The following is a 19,143-nucleotide window of genomic DNA, read 5'->3' as shown; positions in this document are numbered from 1 at the left end:
AATGTTCAAGGCAAAAAACTTCCCATCTTCCACAGAGATAAAATTTCACCTTACATAGTGCTCACTGCATAGAGACCCACAAATTTCTGAGTTTGGTGATTTGCAGCCTCTTACCCTTTCCTGAACTGAGCTGGAGGCTGCTCTGCAGACTTGCAGGAACAGGGGCCAGAACTTCTCACAGATCCCATAAAACCCAGCTCACCAACCTTAGTGGGGTGCAATGTTCAGACTAATAGTGAATAAAGAGACAACAGAGCACCAAGGAGGTTCAGCTCCAGGTTCAATTTTGCTCACCACGGATTTCCCTCCTGAAGTAGATAAACTTTTGTCTTTTTTTTAAACTTTTCAGGGATGAAGGGCATCTTACCCAGGAGCACAGGAAAGGTCAGAACAACATCCAGCTGGAATCTAACCTGCCTTGAACACACTTCTGCCTGTGCTCAAAGAAACAAACTCCTTCAATATAGCAAATGCAATTACATCCTGCTGCACCCTTCCATCATCACAGAAGCAAATAAAACAATGGACACTTCTCATGTTGGACTTCGGCAAAAGACATTTATTATTATTATTACTGTTGTTGTTGTGTTGCTGTTGTACCTCCTCTGCTCTGCCCACAGTGGTGGCATAAATGCTGTTACCACATTGTAGCTGATGATGCCGGTGTACAAATCAAAATCCATCTTAATTTCAAACTCCATTAGAAACACAGGAAAAAAAGATCAACATTTACGAAATGTAAAGGGAAAAATGGTATGGAAAGAATTTTTTTTTTTTTATTTTTCAAGCTTCCAAGACAGTATTACAAACAACAGAGAGCAAAGTAAAGCTAGAAATGAAATACTTGACAGCATCTGTTTAAAAATTACAGCTAAGAAACCTAATAAAAGTTGAATAAACAGTTACTAGAAATAAAAATTTTTACACATATGATATTTGTCTGGGATTTTTATTTCTTTAAAATAATTCATACAAATGGTTACAGTCACAAACATGATTTTAACCAAAAATATTGCTAGCCTACCACATTACCAGGAAGGAATCAATGTAGGCAATGAAATGCTGCTACTTTTCAGTAGTCTAGTGCCTTTTCCAGATACCACCAATAATATATACTTTAACTGGTGACAAAAAGCACAATGCTCGTTTATACAAAACCTCTTTTTTTCCTCAAAATCTCTTTGCAAGGTTGTCTTCATTTTGAAATAAGGGAATTCATGCCAAAATTAGGAGAAACTGTTTTTCTTTTGTTTACTAAATTATTCTAAAAAATAAGACAAGCAGGTAGAAAAAACAATGCACTGTGTGGCGTAGAAAGAAAAATGGGAAAAATTCATTGTCCTGAGAAGTTTGCCAACTGCCTCTTTTTTGGGCATGTTTGAAAATATAAAAGAAAGGATTTTTAATCTCAAAACTGGTTTGTTGAATGCCTCCCTTATGTTTTTCCTTGTTGACAGCTAAGCAAACAAACCCTTTTTAATGTTCTAGAAACTGTACACAGACAAGTACATTCATGATATAATTAACTACTAACTTCTCTTGCTTAACAAAGAACCCATAGGACACAGAAACAGTGAATCAGTCCACTGGACAGGGACAAACTACAATTTATACGGAGGAAAAAATGTTTCCAAATCTTCTTTTTGTCTCCCACCTTTTCCTTTTATACTGTATATTGGACCAGTTTCTAAACCAATAATCGTCTCCTCCTGTAAGTTCATGGTTTTGCCTTTAATCAAAATCCAGGGTTTTGTGTTGTGTTGTTTTCCACGCGCTGCGGTTGAAGTCTCCGATGTTGGGAATGCTGTTGTTGGCTACAATTGGTCGCTCGGGTGGTCTCTATCAGCTTCTGGTTTGACAGTTTGGCCGGGGGAAGGAGCATGGGGCGGGTGGGCTACAGCAGGGAGGCCGTGTGATAGAGACATGGGGTTGGGGACTATTCCTTCTACTGCTGCAGGTATGCCAGTGGAAGCCACGCTTACAACGCCCGGGGGATACCTGCTGGGAGGAGAAAACCAGAGCACACATTAAAACCAGGAGCTGAGCAGAGAACCCACCCTGCCTCCTTCTAGAGCTACAGAGATGCTGCTTTCGCTTTCAGACCAGTTAGAGAGACAGGGAGCTCAGCTCCATGTCAGATGCCACATGCAAATGCTGCTACATAAAGCACCGGATGCTGTATTTTTACCAAACGAGACATGAAAGTTCTTCAGATTATTTCTTCAGATTTAATAGCAGGAGTAACAACACAGCAAGGGAAACTGCCTTCAAGTTTTGCTGCTCTCAAAGCATAACCTCAGCAAGAAATTATTCCAGCTGGGTCCGTGCAATATGTTCTCTACAACTTTTCTCTTTTTATCTCTTTCATTCTCATGTAGCAATTTCAAATTTTCATTGTTGTGGTTTGAAAAAATATTTATTTGCAGTAGTTTTGCAGCCTTAGCTTCCTGGCAGCTCCCCCAAAAAGCCATCACACCCATACACTTGTAAGATGACAAACTCGAGCCTATTGCACCCGAGTGGGTTTTCAGCAGCAAACTTGCCACTGCACTTGTCTGAAGAAGAACCAGTACCAGATACACAGAGGACAAGTGCTTCAGGCAGACTGCGAGAAACGCAAACATAAAATTTATGGATGGTTCTGAAGATTTCTTACTCTACCTGGACAAACATTGACATCTAAATATTTTATGCATTCAACAAAAGAATCACTCTCTGATTCAGCTCAATTTTATAATGGCTCTGATGTTACCAGGCTAAAAAAATCTTGCAAATCTATTGTTCCAATCCCAAACTTCAGGTGTAACTGATGAACACTGGTATTTCACAGTGCTGTATAAAAACAGCTACACATGGATTTAATAAAAATCTGTTCTCTTTTTAGTCAAATATCTCAATACCTATTTGCAAGTTATGTCACACTGGCCACCTACCACTGACCCTTTACATACCGTCCTCATCGTAAAGCTGCACACTCATCCCTCATTTCCCTCATTCTCTCCTGCTGTACTCTGCCCACTCAAGCATCCTGGTGAGACCATTCATTATGCATTTGAAAGCCTGAACACACAAAACTACCACTCACTGCAGCTTTTGCCACCCAAGTATTTACCCAGAACTACATAGGACAAAAGGCACTTGTCTTGTCGAGCTTTTTTCAAGTATCACGTTATTGTGCTGTTGATTTGCTCCTCATCAGAGCTCAATGCATCAGGGAATTTCAGCCTGTTTCTGCATCTTTTCCATGGTAATAATATGTGTTTGTGCAAGCTCCCTCAAACTGGGAGAAAACTACTGCAGAACTTAGGCAAGACTCAGGAGAAAAAAGCTGGATGCAAGCACACTGACTTGGTTTTTTTTGCTTCCACCACAGAAACATCCTGGGAACTGCTTTTGGAAATATGGAGCCAGATGGGCTCAGCAGGACTGGCACAGCACAGGGACAACAGGGACACCACACACTGGTCTGGCCATCCTGGGAAAGACTCCTACACACCCAACACTGACTGTAATCTGGGATGGGTAATGAGGCTGTGACTGATCACACCACCTGTAGGCCAGATAACTTTGTTCCCAATTGTACACGTATTTACAGGGCTTCCTATGCTAATTCCCTCTCCACTGAGGTTCCTTGGAATTAATTTGCAGTTGCTAATGGAATTAGTTGCTTGTTTCAGTAACTCCATTTGAATCTTATTAATCAAATTTGCTTCAGCTCCTATGAAAACTGTCAGACTGTATTGTTTTACCTAAATTTAATTCAGAAACAGCTTTTCTGTTATTCTAGGTGCTTTGCAAGACACACAACACGACACAAATTTCCATTTAAAAGTCCAACACTGCAGCTGTTCTCAGCAAACAATCTCTGCTTTCTAACAACGTATTCCCAGAGTATCAACACACCAGAGCTGGAAAAAAGTCAAGGAGAGAGCAGCTTCTGAAAACTGTGTTTGCAGGAAGAAAAGTCTGAGCCTCCCCTCGTGAAAATGGACGGTGCTGAATCAGAAGCATGAAGAGTGACCTTATGAGCACATTAAACATTTCAAACTGCATAACTGTAATTCTGCTATGACTCCAAATATCCTTTTTGTATATAAGGACATTCCCTTAGACACCAAGTCATAACCATCAGGATTCTACCTACCAGCACTTCACCTCAGGTACAGGTTTCCTACAGACTCAAACTCCAGAGGCCCTACAATTGTTTTTCTTCTCCTAAAGCTACACAGTGGCAGCAGCCAATATACAGCTACCATATTGTTCCACAAAGACTGCATTTTACTTGACAACTCTTAACCCTGCTTTGCAGTTCTCTTTTTGTAATTTTTGTTCCATTTTAATCATCAGCATTGCTCAAATCCCGTCTCTGAAAGGGCACATAAACTCAAGCCTCTATCCATGAGCATATGTATTCTATATTTCCCTTTTGCTGCTATTTATTGCTTTTCTAGTCTTTCAATTTTTTCTATTCTTAACCAGCAAATACATCCTTTCCTGCACTTCATGAAGTTCCTCCTCTGGCACCAGTAAGTTGAGATGTTTTACAGGTAAAATGTCCACTGAACTAAATTTTTGTGAAAGCAGAAGTGAGCAGTTATACCTCTTCTGTTAATTCATACTCTTCCATCCCCTTCCCCCATGTAGTCTTAATTTAGGAGGACAAACACAGCAGCCCTCTTAATTATAACAGATGGTCAACTTTAATTTCTGCTTTACTCTCATCTTGCTCTTAAACTGCAGAAGCACCTTGAACTGATTGTGCTAAACTCTGTTCAAGAAACTGAGTCTGTCCTAGAAGTTCAATTTTTAAGTGCACTGTTATCATGCACTGAGTCTGAAAATCACCAGTGAAGAACCCCAACATAAAATAGCTCCTGAATTACCAACATCTAGCTATTCTCATCCAAGGACCTCTTCAGTACTTAGGTATTCACAGAATCATGGAATGGTTTGGGATGGAAGGGACCTTAAAGATCATCTTGTTCCCACATCCTGACACGGGCAGGAACACCTTCCACTAGACCAGATTGCTCAGAGCCCCATCCAGCCTTATCCTCTACCTGTTAGGAGGCAGGAAGATGTGTGGAAATGTCTGTAAGTGGTACAGGCAGTGTTAGTGGCTGCTGAATTTCTCTGTGCCTATGACCTGCCTGCTCTGTGACACAGGAATCACACAGGGAGTTATTTCACAGGCAGCTTGGTAACAAATACACGGCGGCAACGCAAGATCAGGGTACATTATGCTGCTTCACCAAGACCACTACAAATAATTCCTTCTCAGGAGTATTGTTGATCTTTCCTCATTGGATAGGTCCTGCTTTCATGACCTTTGGTGCTGATAGGGTGTCTTGCACTTTGCATGGTAAATGGATTTGTTTTTTCCAGAATATGATGATATTCAGATGACCTAGATTACAATCTGCTGACTAATGCTGTGTTCTTGGCTTGTGATAATATCTGATAATTTGAGATTTCTGTCCTACATCAAAATACAAAAGAATTATATATCCAGAATAAAACAGCCTTATTAGTTTTAGTTCACCAAAAGAGGTATCTGCATTTTTTAACATATAAATTATGGTCTTATCTTCTAATGCAATTACATGAGTATGATACAGTTATTAGCACATCTGGAACATCATAGTCTGTGAAAGACTCCAAACTCACTTAGCTCAACATAATCTTGGATTGCAAAGAAAAGATGGAAAAATTTGGTTTGAACATTCAAGTTAAATGCTGCACTTAATCCAGGTAGGAATTAAGCATCAGCAAACACTGCTATTGAAACTGATTTCTTCATAAAAACCCGAGCTTCAAGTGATGCATATTTTGCACTTCACACAGTAGTAACTGCCTTTATCCACATTCAAATACTGTTCTATTGCCCCTCCAAAAGGCTCTTAACATTTATTGTATAACTGCTAACTCCTGCCTCAAAATTCCTAAAATTAGTTTTATTTTGCATTTGAAAATAATTAAATCAGAATTTTATAATAAATTTTCTTTATTGAAAAAATGGACTGAAACAATGTTTTAAAAAGCCACTCAGTTCTGTGTTTATCCTGCTTACATTGAATACATATGGTCTTTACCTAGTAAATCATTAACTCCCCCAGACATTCCTACGTTAAAATTAATTTCTGGCTGCTAAGCCTGCTTCTGCTGGACTTGTGACCCCCAAAATGAGAACAAAAACCTGCATTTTATTTGGGCATGGACCCCTGTTCTTAACTGCCACAACAGGGCTGGAGTTATTACCTCCTGTCCAGCAACACCTGCCTTTAAAGCCCAAATTACATCCAGCCATACCCTCACTACTCCAAACTGAAGTCCTTGAAACCAGATGCTGTGTGGAGGAGAACTTGTGTGCTTGAGCTTCTCATTTAAGCAAATAAAAACAACCTTCTTAGATATTTAGGGCTATGGGCATACTTCCAGAAATAAACCTCTTCAAGTGATGTGATCACCAAATGCAAGTTACTCCTTTCCCTTGGTGCACTTATGGCTCCTGATGAGACTGTGGCAGAGGGTGGTGACACTCGTCCCTGACACCCCTCCATCCCCTTCTGATGAGATTGTTTCAAGTCATTGGGACAGGATAACTTTGCTTCACTCCTCAGCAGGGCACAGCTGGGTTCCCATGTGAAGTAAAACACAAAATCAGGAATCCCTCCCTCTACTAAAAGCATGGGGAGTCCTCCTAAAGAACAACAAAGTTAAAGTAGATGCATCAAGAAGGACAATGGAAAGATTAGGATAATGGGGTATGACAAAATAATGAGAGGACTGCACTTGCCCCATTCCTCAAGACACTGAGGGAAGCAGACATTTGTAGATTTCTGCTATTTTCATCCTACTTATGTGTAAATATTATACTGGAAAATACAAAAACTGCAGGTGTTTTTCATAAATAAAAATTGTCTGAAGCTGGCTACTAGGAAGAATCTGCTGCTAGAATAGCTGCTAGGGATAAAGGGACAGAGAAGGACTCTTGAGCAAACAAAACAACTAAGGAATGTGCATATTAGATGTAAAAAATTGCCCCTTTCTATTAATTATTAAGACCTGCTTTCACAGCTGACTGAGAATACATAGATCAAGTCTCTCAAATGCTTCTGCTTAAAAATTAAACATATGATTTAGAAAAAGCTATTTTAAATGTATTTTCATAATCACCACAGGCTGTCCCACTGTTTTCAATACTGAGTTACTTGTTCTCTCTTGTGTCTGGAGGCAACAAAACAATATAAGTTTATTACTGAAAGTCTTTCTGTAACCTGCAGCTGCATCATTACCTTCAGCAAAGGAATATAAAACTTCCACTGCAACAGTGGAGATGACCAGAATTGTTTTACTTGAATATACAAACAAATGGATATTGCTCACATACCCAACAAAAAGAGACTGTTAGAGGATTCATGGTTAGACACAGCATGACTGACAACAACTAGCAAAACAAGATTATTCTCCTGAACACAACGATTACAAAAACAATATAGCTGGTGTGTAATGCACTTACTTCAATCAATAACAGGAAGGTCTTTTATCTATTCTTGAATACCTACACTGAATTATGGAGGTATTTCTTCTACCTCTTCAGCACACTTACCTGTATGCAGCACCATTAAGCTCTGGATGAACAACTCCAGGGTCCATGCTGGCCCAATGTGTAGCTGCAGTCAAGTGATCTTTGTTAACACAGTTTTTCAGACTGTCTGGAATACGACCTAAGATGAAATGAGGAAGAGGAAAAAAAAAAAGGTATAAAAATTGTGTGCCTTATACTCTTAGTATGTCTATGTTAGGAATATTTACAAATATTTGTGCATTTAAATCAATAAATAAAGTGGCACCAAGAGCTTGTTTCTGATCCTTGCTGTAGCCTTTTGCCTGGGACTTAGGTAATAATGGCTGAAATGCTCTGCTTAATTTTCATTTACCTGTCTATATCTCGTCTATACAGGGTCTCACGAAAACCAAAATCAGTAAGATTAATCTTTCCAAGAAACTGTAATTTGGATCTAGAGCATAGCTACCTATCAAATTCAGTAATGTAGCCCCCCCTGCTTTCTGTCCTTTACATCACTTTCCTCCTTACCCTTCTACCTGTCACAGCAATTAAAAACATTTAATGAAAAATACAGAATTCTGAATGGAATTGTGCCATAAACGTGAATATGACCAACATTTAATCTCTCTCCTCCTGAACTTTCCCTTCTGTATCTGAATTGCTCTTCACTTTTATTTACTGCAATGTATTAATCCTCAGCCATGCTTTTCATTCCTAATAAAATGAAAATACACCAGAATTTCCTTTCTTCACTTCTTCAAAACCTTTTATTAATATCTGAAATACAACTAAGTTTTAAAGACTGGAGAATCTGTCAACATGATTCAGCACATACTGGACAAGCCTGTGGCTGTCTTTTGCAGAACTACCTTCAGCCCTGCAAAAAATGACATGAGCAGATCCAGCACAGATTTTCTTCATAGCAATAGGAATGTTTCCACCTATTTTAACAGGAGAGAGATCAATTGAAGCATGTGTTTTTTCTGACATCTGTTTTATTAATGAGTCTTCACTGGAGTTCAATCTTACAGTGCATTTGCACATAGAGGAGCAGAAAGAGGTAATTTGGAGTCCAGCCCTGCCACTGCTGGCAATGCTACTCCAGAAACCCTTTCAAAAACTGACCATGCTCCATCATGAATCAAGAGTTCAGTCTTTTGTCTCCAGCTTCCTACTGGAAATTTGATTAAGGACTGCAGTATCTTTCTATCCATCAGCCCAGTCACAATGGGGCTGGTAAAATGCCTTTTCATGAAACTGCTTTTCATGCAATGGATACCATCAAATAGTGCTACTCCATGACTTTAGCTGATGTCCCTGAACCTGTGACGTCTCCTGTGCACAAGCTAAAAGTGCTTTTAGCTCAGGACTGAACAAGGTGAGGTACATGCCCCATTATAGGTGAATTCCAATCATGTAGGAATCATCTTCAAAATGTAGCTGAAATATACATACATCTCAACTTCTGCCAGAACTATCCACAAATTTCAACAGTACCTTTCTTCTTCTGATGTTTATCCTTCTCAATCCTGTCTTCCTCCTTCCCCTTGTTCTTCATTCTGCTAACTTCTGTAGGCATGTTCTACCGGTCTCCTCTCAAAACCCAGTATTTGTTTGTTTAATTTTAAACTTAAAATGATATTTTCACTTGCCATGCTTACCCTTCCTCTTATTTCCATTCCAGTGGTCCTCTTTATTTCATACTTGGAATGCTTTCAAGTTTAAAAATATATTTCAAGGTATTTAACCTCTGCTGATTATTTGTATTTTACACATCACATCATCATTGACTTTTAAGCAACAGCAGAAACACTTAACATGTTTATTGTTAAATGGTAGTCATAGCCTTCATTCCTACACTTCACACCTTTCTGCAATTATTCTCCCTCTCTACACCCTCTCTTCTTTGTGCTCCCCTATGATTTTCATATATCCAGCTTTATCCCACATTTCCTGTATCTTTCCTACATTTGTTTCACTGCAATTCAATGTCATTCTCACCTCCTTAACGCTGGTCTCAGTTTGATCTTACTAAAAACCATATGCAAACACTGAAGTGCTGACAGCTTCGATACAAATCAATGATCCAGATTGCTGAGAGCACCATCACACACTTGAAGGAATTGTAGGTCTGCCTTCCTAGGCACATATGCTTGGGCTACTGCACAAATTTCACATAAAACTAGCTCTGGATAGCTGTATCTTCTTCAGTTTTCAGACCATAGCCTATTAATTCTGATTTGCACATCAATCCTTCCTCACACAGGTATCGGGTGCTGGTTTATGCAATCTCTCCCAGAGCTATCTGGGAGTTATTGAACAGCCTAACAAACAAATGTACCACTGGAGTTCTGGAGTACAGCCACAAGGAGCAATTCCAGCAAAAGGATGGTCAGGCTCTTCAGGTCACCTCTAAAACAGAGTGAAATTGTCCAGTAAAGGACAATTCAGATCAGGAGTTAAAGAGGTGCCTTTAATTAGCATCCAGAAGAGAATCTTCTTTCTGCACAGGCTATAAATGAAACTAAATTGCCTGGCCTCTCTAGGCACAAGCCAGAGGGAAGGCTACTGCCAGTGCTTTTTGTGTAACAGAGCAATGTGTTGGCACTGAACTACTCTCAAGGTGACACAGATGGCCCTGCATGTCTGCAGAGCATTCAGACGAGATCGCCAAGGGGGACACAGCAAAGTCCAACTAAAGAGAAAACATTAGTGCTTAATGAATCATTTTCCAGTATGAAAATCCTTCCTTTTATTTTAGGCTACAAGGGATTCAAACCCATGCCAAATGGCTCAGTCCTCTCATTTTACTTATTAGCAGTGCATGTTCGAGACATAGCTGTTTTCTCTTATGTGAGCAGTTTACAATTACATGGCAGTTATATAACAAAGACACTCTGCCCTTTAAAATGCCAGACTTCTTTAGCAAGGCTTTAAAGAGGGGAACATCTAAAATAGAATAACCTCCCAATAAAATACTGAAAACTTTACGTAGAGAACTGCTTATGACAGTGTAAGGGAGTGTCTAGGAAAAGCTAAGGAAGGTACCAGCAATACCAGGAGGAATTGAAGTCAAACCCATCAAATGGATAATACTTACATGCAACAAAGAAAAGAGCAGATGATTTTTAATATATAAATACATTTTCTTTACATGAAAAAAGTACTTATTTCGCAATGCCTGCCTTCCCTTTGTAATTGCAAAGAACCTCCGAAGTTACTTGTTCCAATTCTGAGAACAGACTTAGCGAGCATTTGCTGATTTCTGTGTTCCAAATATTAGAAACAAAACCCAAGGCTGCTTTTTTTCAGCATCTTTCAAGACTGAAGAAATAGGTTTCTTAAAATGAGCTACACAGGGAAGGAGCTAATAATAATGTGAGTCAGTACCTGTGATCGCCCTTCGGATCTCTCGTGCTGCTTCCTCCCGCATCTCAATTGAGGCTTGTTCACTATACCAGGCTGCATGTGGGGTACAGATCAGGTTTGGTGCATCCTTCAAGGGGCCCTGACTAAAGCTAAATGAAAATTTAAAACAAGATCAAATGACAAAAAAATATTGGGGACAAGGGGAAAGCAAGGTGGGGAATCCTGATGGATTTGGACATACAGAGATTAATTTCTACAACACAAAATAATTTCATTTCTATTCTTTACTGAGTTTGTTTATAATTCTGTTAATTTAATGCGCTATTTGGGGTATAAATAAGCAACAATCACTTTTTATAGACTGAAAGGGTGGGGCTTAAGTATAGCAGCAACATTAGCTTCTGTCCAATGCACTTATTGTTAACTACAGCCACTTTCACTCCAGTTCTGGGGCAGAAATGCATAAAGGAAAATCCACATTAATTTAGGATGCCATTCCATTTGTCCAGTTCATCACAATTTTACTTCTATTGCATTAACCAACAAAACTCTTCTCTTTCTGTCAGTATGACATCTAATCATTTGAAGGAAAAAAAAATAAAAATATTTACAATTATTTCCAAATCAAAAGCGTGTCCATCAGCAGCCTCAATGTCTTTTGGATAATTCAGAGGGGTTTTTTCCTTTTAAGTATTTTTTCTTTCCCATTCCTTTATAGAAACTCCACAGAAAGAAGGAAATTTACTTTACAGATTGTTTTTCTGGGAAGGCAATGAATCTATGTAAAAGTGTTATCACAGATACAAAGTAGAGAAATCAAAAATAATGGAAACTTGCTCCTCCTATTTATTTCCAGTTTTAATAATCTTGCAGTCAACTGTAACAGGAGAGCAAATATTTTAAGACAAAAGCATGCTTTCAGAGTTGGTCATAATTCATAAAATGATAGATTTCATCTGTAGTTCAAAAAACATCAAAATATCTGGCAAAACTCTTGAATAAAGAGTTGCATGCTGTGAACAGATAGACATGCAGCACTGAAGCCAAAGGAAACTGTGGCTGTAATCCTGCAACTGAATCTCTGCACATGGCATCTCCATACAGTAAATGGGGCTTCCTAGAGGTGCAGTGGGCTGCTTTGTGCAGATCCCAGATAGGAATTGGGAAGAAAGTATGTAGCTGCAAGTCCCTTGAGCTGCTACACTCTGGCTTTGCACAGCATTACTGTGTTCTAATGACAATGTTTAGGAATAAATGAATCCAGAGTACACATAAATAAAATTAAGTATTTGTGATGTGGCATTGTGCCTCAGCAGATAAAAAAAATCCTGAGTAAAAGGATATTATTCTATTTTATCAAAGGTTCTATTTCCCCCTCAAGCTGGAATGAGAGATACTGTCCTCTCTCCAGTCTTTACAACCTGTCCTGCATCTGTTCTTCTTCAAAAACTTATGCGGATTGTTCCAGTTAAAAATAACATTTTTCCCTGCCAGCCTGAAAAAGGCTTGTCACATGAAAGGACTAAGCTACAGCAGTCTATTCTCAAGACTCAAGGACATATGAAATAGGCTCATTTTGATTAGAATGCTGATAGCTCAATGCCAATGCCAGTTAGGGGAGTGGTACATTTCTGCCTGAAACACTAGACTTGTCAGTCATTCAAAAACTCAGGCTTGTGCTACCAGCCCTGCCACTGACAGTAGAGTTACAACTCCTCTTATAAAGGGTAAAACAAAACAAAACCTGCACTCTGACAGCCTTCCTGAACTTTTTTTTTTTTTGCAACCTCTTACACACTTATGGCTTTCCTGCAGAGGCAAGCTGGACAAATGTCTTTTTCTTCAGAAAAGTATCATAAAGCAATTACTTCTCACACCACATCTCAATTCCTTGCCTTTGAAAGACTCTGTTCAGACATCACTTGCCTCCAGAGCTGCATCAGTGGCAAAGATGTACTCCCCTAAAAGCTATGGCCAAAGCCATGCCCAGGATTTGAACTCAGGTTCCTGCTATTGTTCTTAAATAAACCCACTGTTTGTTTTGTTTTCTTTTTAAGGAATTAAATCTTGGATGTCACTTTTTTCACTTCTAACCCAAGCTTCATCTACATTTGCATTAGTCCAGTGCTGCACAGATTCATGTTGCTTTGCTAAGGAGTATTTAGCTACCAAATGAACGGAAAACTCAATTTACTTGTTGCTGTTGATTGTATCATGCACTAAGACTTAAAAATAAGAAAGTGAACAAAATAAAAAGAAAAGAAAAGGAAAAGCACCTGAATGGTTCTGACTCATGTACATCTAAGGCTGCCCCTCGTATCCTTCCTTCCTTCAGGGCCTGTGCAAGTGCTTTTTCGTCTACTAACCCACCTCGAGCTGTGTTGACCAGGAAAGCCCCTTGTCTCATCTAGGGAAAGTTAAAAACAAGAATGATGAAATAAAAATAAATGAAATAAAATCGTTGTGGCATTATTTTTTACTCAAAAGAAGCATCCATTACAACAAAGGCTATTCAGCTGATTTAAACTGTAACAGTTGTCTTCCCTCTCCATTGGAAAGTACCACCAAATGTGATGCTTCTAATATAAAATGCTATTTCACAGCACTTAATAACCTTTTGTTTCTTGTAAGTAGTGTCTTTTAATAGAAGCGTTGTTTCAGATATTGTGCAGTAACATGATCAAAAGATACAACTGTGCATATGAAAGTGACAGATCATTTTATGCCTTTTTATTTCACTGTGAAATTGCATGAGACAGAAACTACAGCACATTCTTAAACAAATTCGTATTTTGTGGCTTTCAACTTTCACACAAATAAAAGCCTACATGAATTTTTCAGAAAAAATCAATGCTTTTGGATTTTCAAACACTTTTCCCTTTAGTTGCCAAAACACAGTAGATGTATGTATTATTTATTTTTGTTACTTCAGCCTCCTCCTCCCCTGTGAGACTTTTCAAATAAAGGTCTAAAGAATTCTTCTATTATTCAATTAAAAGGCATGAAAATGAATTTGGTTGAGAACGCTGTGTGCCCAGGAGAAAAGCTGTGCTGTGCATTGTGCAGATTAGCATTGTAGATGACACTACAATCAGTGTGGGGAGAACTGTAAGAATTTACACCATAATATATCCACAACTTGAAAACAAAGTGGCAGTTTAAATAAGAGAAATGGTACTGAAATAAACGTAAATTAAAGCATCCTGCTTCCAGCCACCCTGGTATTTCATCTTTGCCAGATGAATCAAACACCTCTGTGCATGAAGGAAAGCACATGAAGAGCAGGAACCATGGTGAAGATGAGAATGAAAATTTCATTTTGAACTGACTCCATCTCTCACCATAAAAATAAACAAACCCCAACATTCTGACACCAACTCAACTTCATGAAACCCACACATCAAACTAAACCTTACATAAATGGATCCTTACACTCAAATACTGATTCAAAAGCCAAATCATCAAGAACAAGGAGGTTTGAATAAGTGAGTTTTCGGTTTTGTTTTTTTAATGAGGTCATAGGGAATATTAATATGCATATGCTTGTAGTGTTTTATATAGAAAAAACCCACCACATTTTACTGGCCAACACTAAATTTAAAGTGGCCCTGCCTCTCTCCATCTGCAGACTCCTGGGCCTATGGGAGAACCATCCATTGGTCTATACAGCAAAGCCAAACTTCACTTGCAGGAGCAGAACTAAAGGATGCTGCTCTCAGCTTTATGTAATTAACATGGGAATCAGAACAGTAAAGAAACTGAGGCAGGATCTTAAGCTAGTCTGGTAATAAGAAGAGATTCCTTATGGGAACAATCACTGCATCTCCAGTTCTTAGTCAGTTGTAGGAGCTGTACCAAAACCAGCCCAAGTGGGCTCACCATAGAGCCACGTACAGCTGGCAAGACACACCATAAGGGCTCATGGGAGCTCATATACCCTTCTATTTCTGAACAAACTGCTGATTTGAGTGGTAAGTACAGCTTGGTGTATTTAAACACCCTCTAAAGGATGTGAAAATTTTACTTAAAGTGAACCCTGCTAAAATCTCCCATCTTCCCAACAACCCTGCTTGAGTTTTCATTTTAGGACTCTTTACAAAACTCTGGAACCAGCACTACGACATGTTCAAATCAAACAGAACATGTCTGCATAAATGCATTCTAGAGGGAATGAATTATGTGACTCATGTTAACTGTCAGGGTGGATGCAGCTGGAGATGATCCTTAACAATGGGTGGAAGCTTGAAAGAGCTTCACAGCTGGAACTGCTGACGTCTGGTAAATTCACCTACACTAAACCTGCAGAGCTGCTTTATAAAAGTATTGTGTTTAAACTGCAGTTTTTCTCAAATCTGTGTAACTAAAGATGACCTCAGTCTCTTAAGAGTACCTGAATACCACAAGTTCATTGAAACACTTCTCTGAGTTACTCTGGGAATACAAGAAGCAGGATGGCTATACAGAATAATGATTAATTCACTAGAAAAGTTACTTAAGAGAAGACAGACACCAAATTTTCAAAGACATTTTATGTCATTTCAGACTCAACAAAATTCAGGGTGAGACTTCAGTGAAATGAGATGCACCATACTTCTCTGTACTTTGTTTAAAAGCTGGTTATTACATGACATGTGATATTGGACAAAAATGGTATGCCATGCTCTCTAGAAATTCTAGGCCAACTCCAACATCTGTCAGCCTAAATCACAATATGCTCTAGACAAACTAAGCAGTCAGAGGGGTTACAATTTCATGGGTTTCACCTCCACTTTACTATCCAGACTGCTTCACCCAAACTCCTACCCAAAGCAAGAACTATCATTTAACACTTGAATTAATCCTTGCTTTGATCATGAAGGATAAGAAATAGGAAGATAAATGCTTACAAGATACTTTACACTGCAGAGTTTGTTACAGGCATTTCATTTCAGATAGTATTACTCAGTTTTAACATGTTTAACTTTGTTTCTCTGATTAATGCACTATGCCTTCTCCAAAGCTCGACACATTTCTCAGCCTTCACTCAGAAACTTCCCGTGGTAAACTGGCCCCAGTTTCACAACTGCTGTATAATAAAGTGACCATTGGCCAGTGCTCCATAGAATTCAGTATGATGGTTTTTGGGTCTAGATGTCTGCTTGAAAAGACATCTCACCATGTAATAACCACTGAACGTATCCAGCCATACAACAAAAGACAATATTCAAGGCAGGGTGACAGAGCTCTGGTCTCTTAGGTTTCATTTTAATCTTCTTAATTTTTTAGAGTTTTAAATCCCAAATCCTGATTTTATGTTGTGATGGATTTGCAAAATCCCTAAACTCTCAAATCAAGAAGTGTGTTGCATTGTCAGTTTTCTGTCATGATCCCACATGACTGAGGAACATCTTCAGTTTTTCAGTTTTAAAGTTCAAGAGTAGTAGGTACAAACTATTTCCCAGAAGACAAGCAATGATTTTACTGCAAGAGTTCTACTGTCATTGTCACCAACATATAAACCCACTATATATACATACATATATAAAGAACAGCCAAATCAGCTATTCTACCTTAGGGTTTCTTTCCTGTACATTGCCTCCATTCTTATGTCTGTGTTTAACTTCTGGCTGTTACCCAAACTAAAGATGGAATCAAAATTTTCATTAAGTGTCTGGCTTCCATTATGAAATTTGTCAATAATGGAGTAGTTAGTACACCCAGATTTTCAAATTATTTTACATGTTACCTACAACTTTAGGGAGAAGTTAGTTAGTTCTGATTCCAATAAATATTATTTTTCCCAATAATGCAATGCTGTTTATGAGCTCCATCATTCAAGTGCTCTGTGAGCATCGGGACTGAGCACAGGGGGGAGCCATTTAGTCATAATCCTTAAATTGCATCAAAGGAACTCAAACAGGGACAAGTGAAAGGCAAAACTGCTACCTGAAAATACACATGGAAAGGAAGAAGCTACTACATGACACAGAAAAAGTGCTTTTACATCATTGTCACTTCATTAAACCTTAGCAATATTAAGAAGAGCAAATTATTTCCACAAATGCAATGTTACTGAGCCAAAAAGCAGGAAAAGCAACAATACGTAAGCAGTGAGCTAGTTCCTAATCAATTATAGACTTGTTTGATCTTAGAGCAGCAAGAAAGGAAGATTTCTATCAAATGAGAGTCTACCTATTTACAGAAATAAATGATATACAGAGTTGGCAACCAGCAGTGGTGTGGAGGGCACCCACAGAGATTATTACCTGCTTTATGGTGAAGTCATTAATAAGATGATGATTGTGTTCATTCAAGTTGCAGTGCAGGGTAACACAGTCACTGTGGAACAGCAGGTCCTGCAAAGTGCTCACCCGCTGCAGTCCCAGAGCACGCTCCATGCCATCCGAGAGGTATGGGTCATAGAAAATCACACTGAAGCCAAAGGCTTTGGCACGTAATGCTACTGCTTGCCCAACACGCCCTAGAACAAGAGAAACACGTCATGAGAGCAGATGTGAAGCAGCTGCTGTAAGGTGGCCTCCTCCTTCCCAATGGGAACACTTGTATCAAACCATAACGCTCTGTACAGCAACTGGAAGGGCAGAAAATGGAGGCGTCTCCCATCCCATTCAGAATCATCACTGACATCAGAAATGGAACATCAGGACTGTTTCACACTGCCTTGAAACAAAGAAGGAGGTTTGCACCTTTTGCCACCAGATATATGAAATGCCAGAAGATGTCACATAATCTGCAATAATCTGTGTAACGCAAGGCTTGCCTGCTGGCCCTATTTATGGTAAAACACCACTGCCTGTGATCACATCCTGCCAAGGGCTTATCCTTACCCATGTCAAACCAGCTGGCTTTAATAAAAAGCTATAAAATTAATCCTCAAAAATGGATGCAATGACAGATAATTTGTTTAATCTGAAGAGCAACCATTCTGAATACATGGAATCTCCTTTCTGGCATTTCTTACATTCTGAATAACGTCCTTCCAGCATTAAAATGCCTACAAGAATCCTGTCATCTAAGTACTTAAATAAATTTTATTCAGCTACCTGAATGATAAATAAACATAGTACATCACATGGCACCTAATTAAGAAGAGTGCAGTCCCACATGGAACTCATACTGCACTTTGCTTTTTTGTTCCATTTTCCTTACTGTTGTAGCTCAGAGCTGTGCCAAAAGCGCTGTATGGGTGTGACTCCATATCACAAGTACCAGGAGGTGTGTACTTCCCTTTGACACACTACCAGTAAAACACACAGGGAGAAAACCCCTGAGTACATCTAATGAGTTACAGGCATTTTGAAGAGTGAAAACTAACACAGTTTTCAAGTTACAAGTTTACAGATCAGATATTCACATTGGAATACTACAAATGCTGGAAAAAGACATTTCAAAAGCATCACTTGACATACCATAATAACAGTTTTATTACAAAAAAAACCCAAAAAAGTCAACAAGTTTTCCTTTATAATGTCTAAATTTGTTCAAAAAATTATCAAATTAACCCAGGGAAATCCCATCTCTTTCCAATTGTGCTTGAAGGGATTTCCCTCTGCTTCTCAGTTTCTATTTGAATAAACTTCAGAAGCCACAGGAAGAAAGGTTTTTGCTAATCACTTAATGTGAACACAGCAATTCTGTAGTGCTTAGTGACAGATGTGTTTGGAGTATTAAACAGTATATCAATCTGACACGGGCTGTCTGTTTTTCTTTGGGGACACCAGGTTAGAATACTTCCCAAAATCTTTCATTTCAACACTTTGCATGCATGTTATTTGTTTGCTTTCCAAGCTGTTTTTACAAATTTGAATTAGAAAATTTTCAACACAAACACTGTATTGTTTCCAAATTTTGGCATGTTCACAGCTCAAGGAATCAGTCACACAACTGTAAACATTTATTATTTTTTTTTAACAAAGCACATAACTGTTACTCCAACTCCATTCATTTTCACATGCAACATTCTGTCATCTGCTCTTTTTTTACACTCTTTAAAACACTAATACCTGAGGAGATTCACAACAGCAAAATCTCTTACAACAGCCTCTTCAGTTAAAGCTACACTCTTCATTCACCTCACCCAGGCTAATAAACCAAAGCCTTCCTCAAAAGTTTCCTCCAAAAACACTTGGGAATCATATCTCTATTTCTAACCAGAATTATCCTATTATAAATATTTTATGGAATAAAACTCTTCTGCAATTGAC

General features: G+C 38.7%; 1 protein-coding gene across 6 annotated transcripts in view; it reads right to left on the bottom strand.

Moving 5' to 3' along the window:
- Positions 1 to 536: 536 nt before the first annotated feature.
- The window catches only part of CTBP1 (C-terminal binding protein 1), a 235,257-nt gene continuing 216,650 nt past the window's right edge, over positions 537 to 19,143 (bottom strand). For 5 of the 6 annotated variants that reach the window (XM_015624114.3, XM_015624119.2, XM_015624118.3 and 2 more), the window contains 5 exons: positions 17,185 to 17,399; positions 13,216 to 13,346; positions 10,961 to 11,088; positions 7,610 to 7,727; positions 537 to 2,001 (listed from right to left, as the gene is read on the bottom strand). In XM_015624114.3, coding sequence (XP_015479600.1) covers positions 1,815 to 2,001; positions 7,610 to 7,727; positions 10,961 to 11,088; positions 13,216 to 13,346; positions 17,185 to 17,399 — 779 coding nt within the window. In that variant the 3' untranslated portion in view covers positions 537 to 1,814. The remainder of the gene's footprint in view (positions 2,002 to 7,609; positions 7,728 to 10,960; positions 11,089 to 13,215; positions 13,347 to 17,184; positions 17,400 to 19,143) is intronic. The other variant, XM_015624116.3, reaches the window with a different exon arrangement.

Source organism: Parus major, chromosome 4, assembly GCF_001522545.3.
Source record: "Parus major isolate Abel chromosome 4, Parus_major1.1, whole genome shotgun sequence".
NCBI lineage: Eukaryota > Metazoa > Chordata > Aves > Passeriformes > Paridae > Parus > Parus major.
The sequence above is the reverse complement of the archived record's forward strand: the minus strand, read 5'-3'. Positions and strand labels throughout refer to the sequence as shown.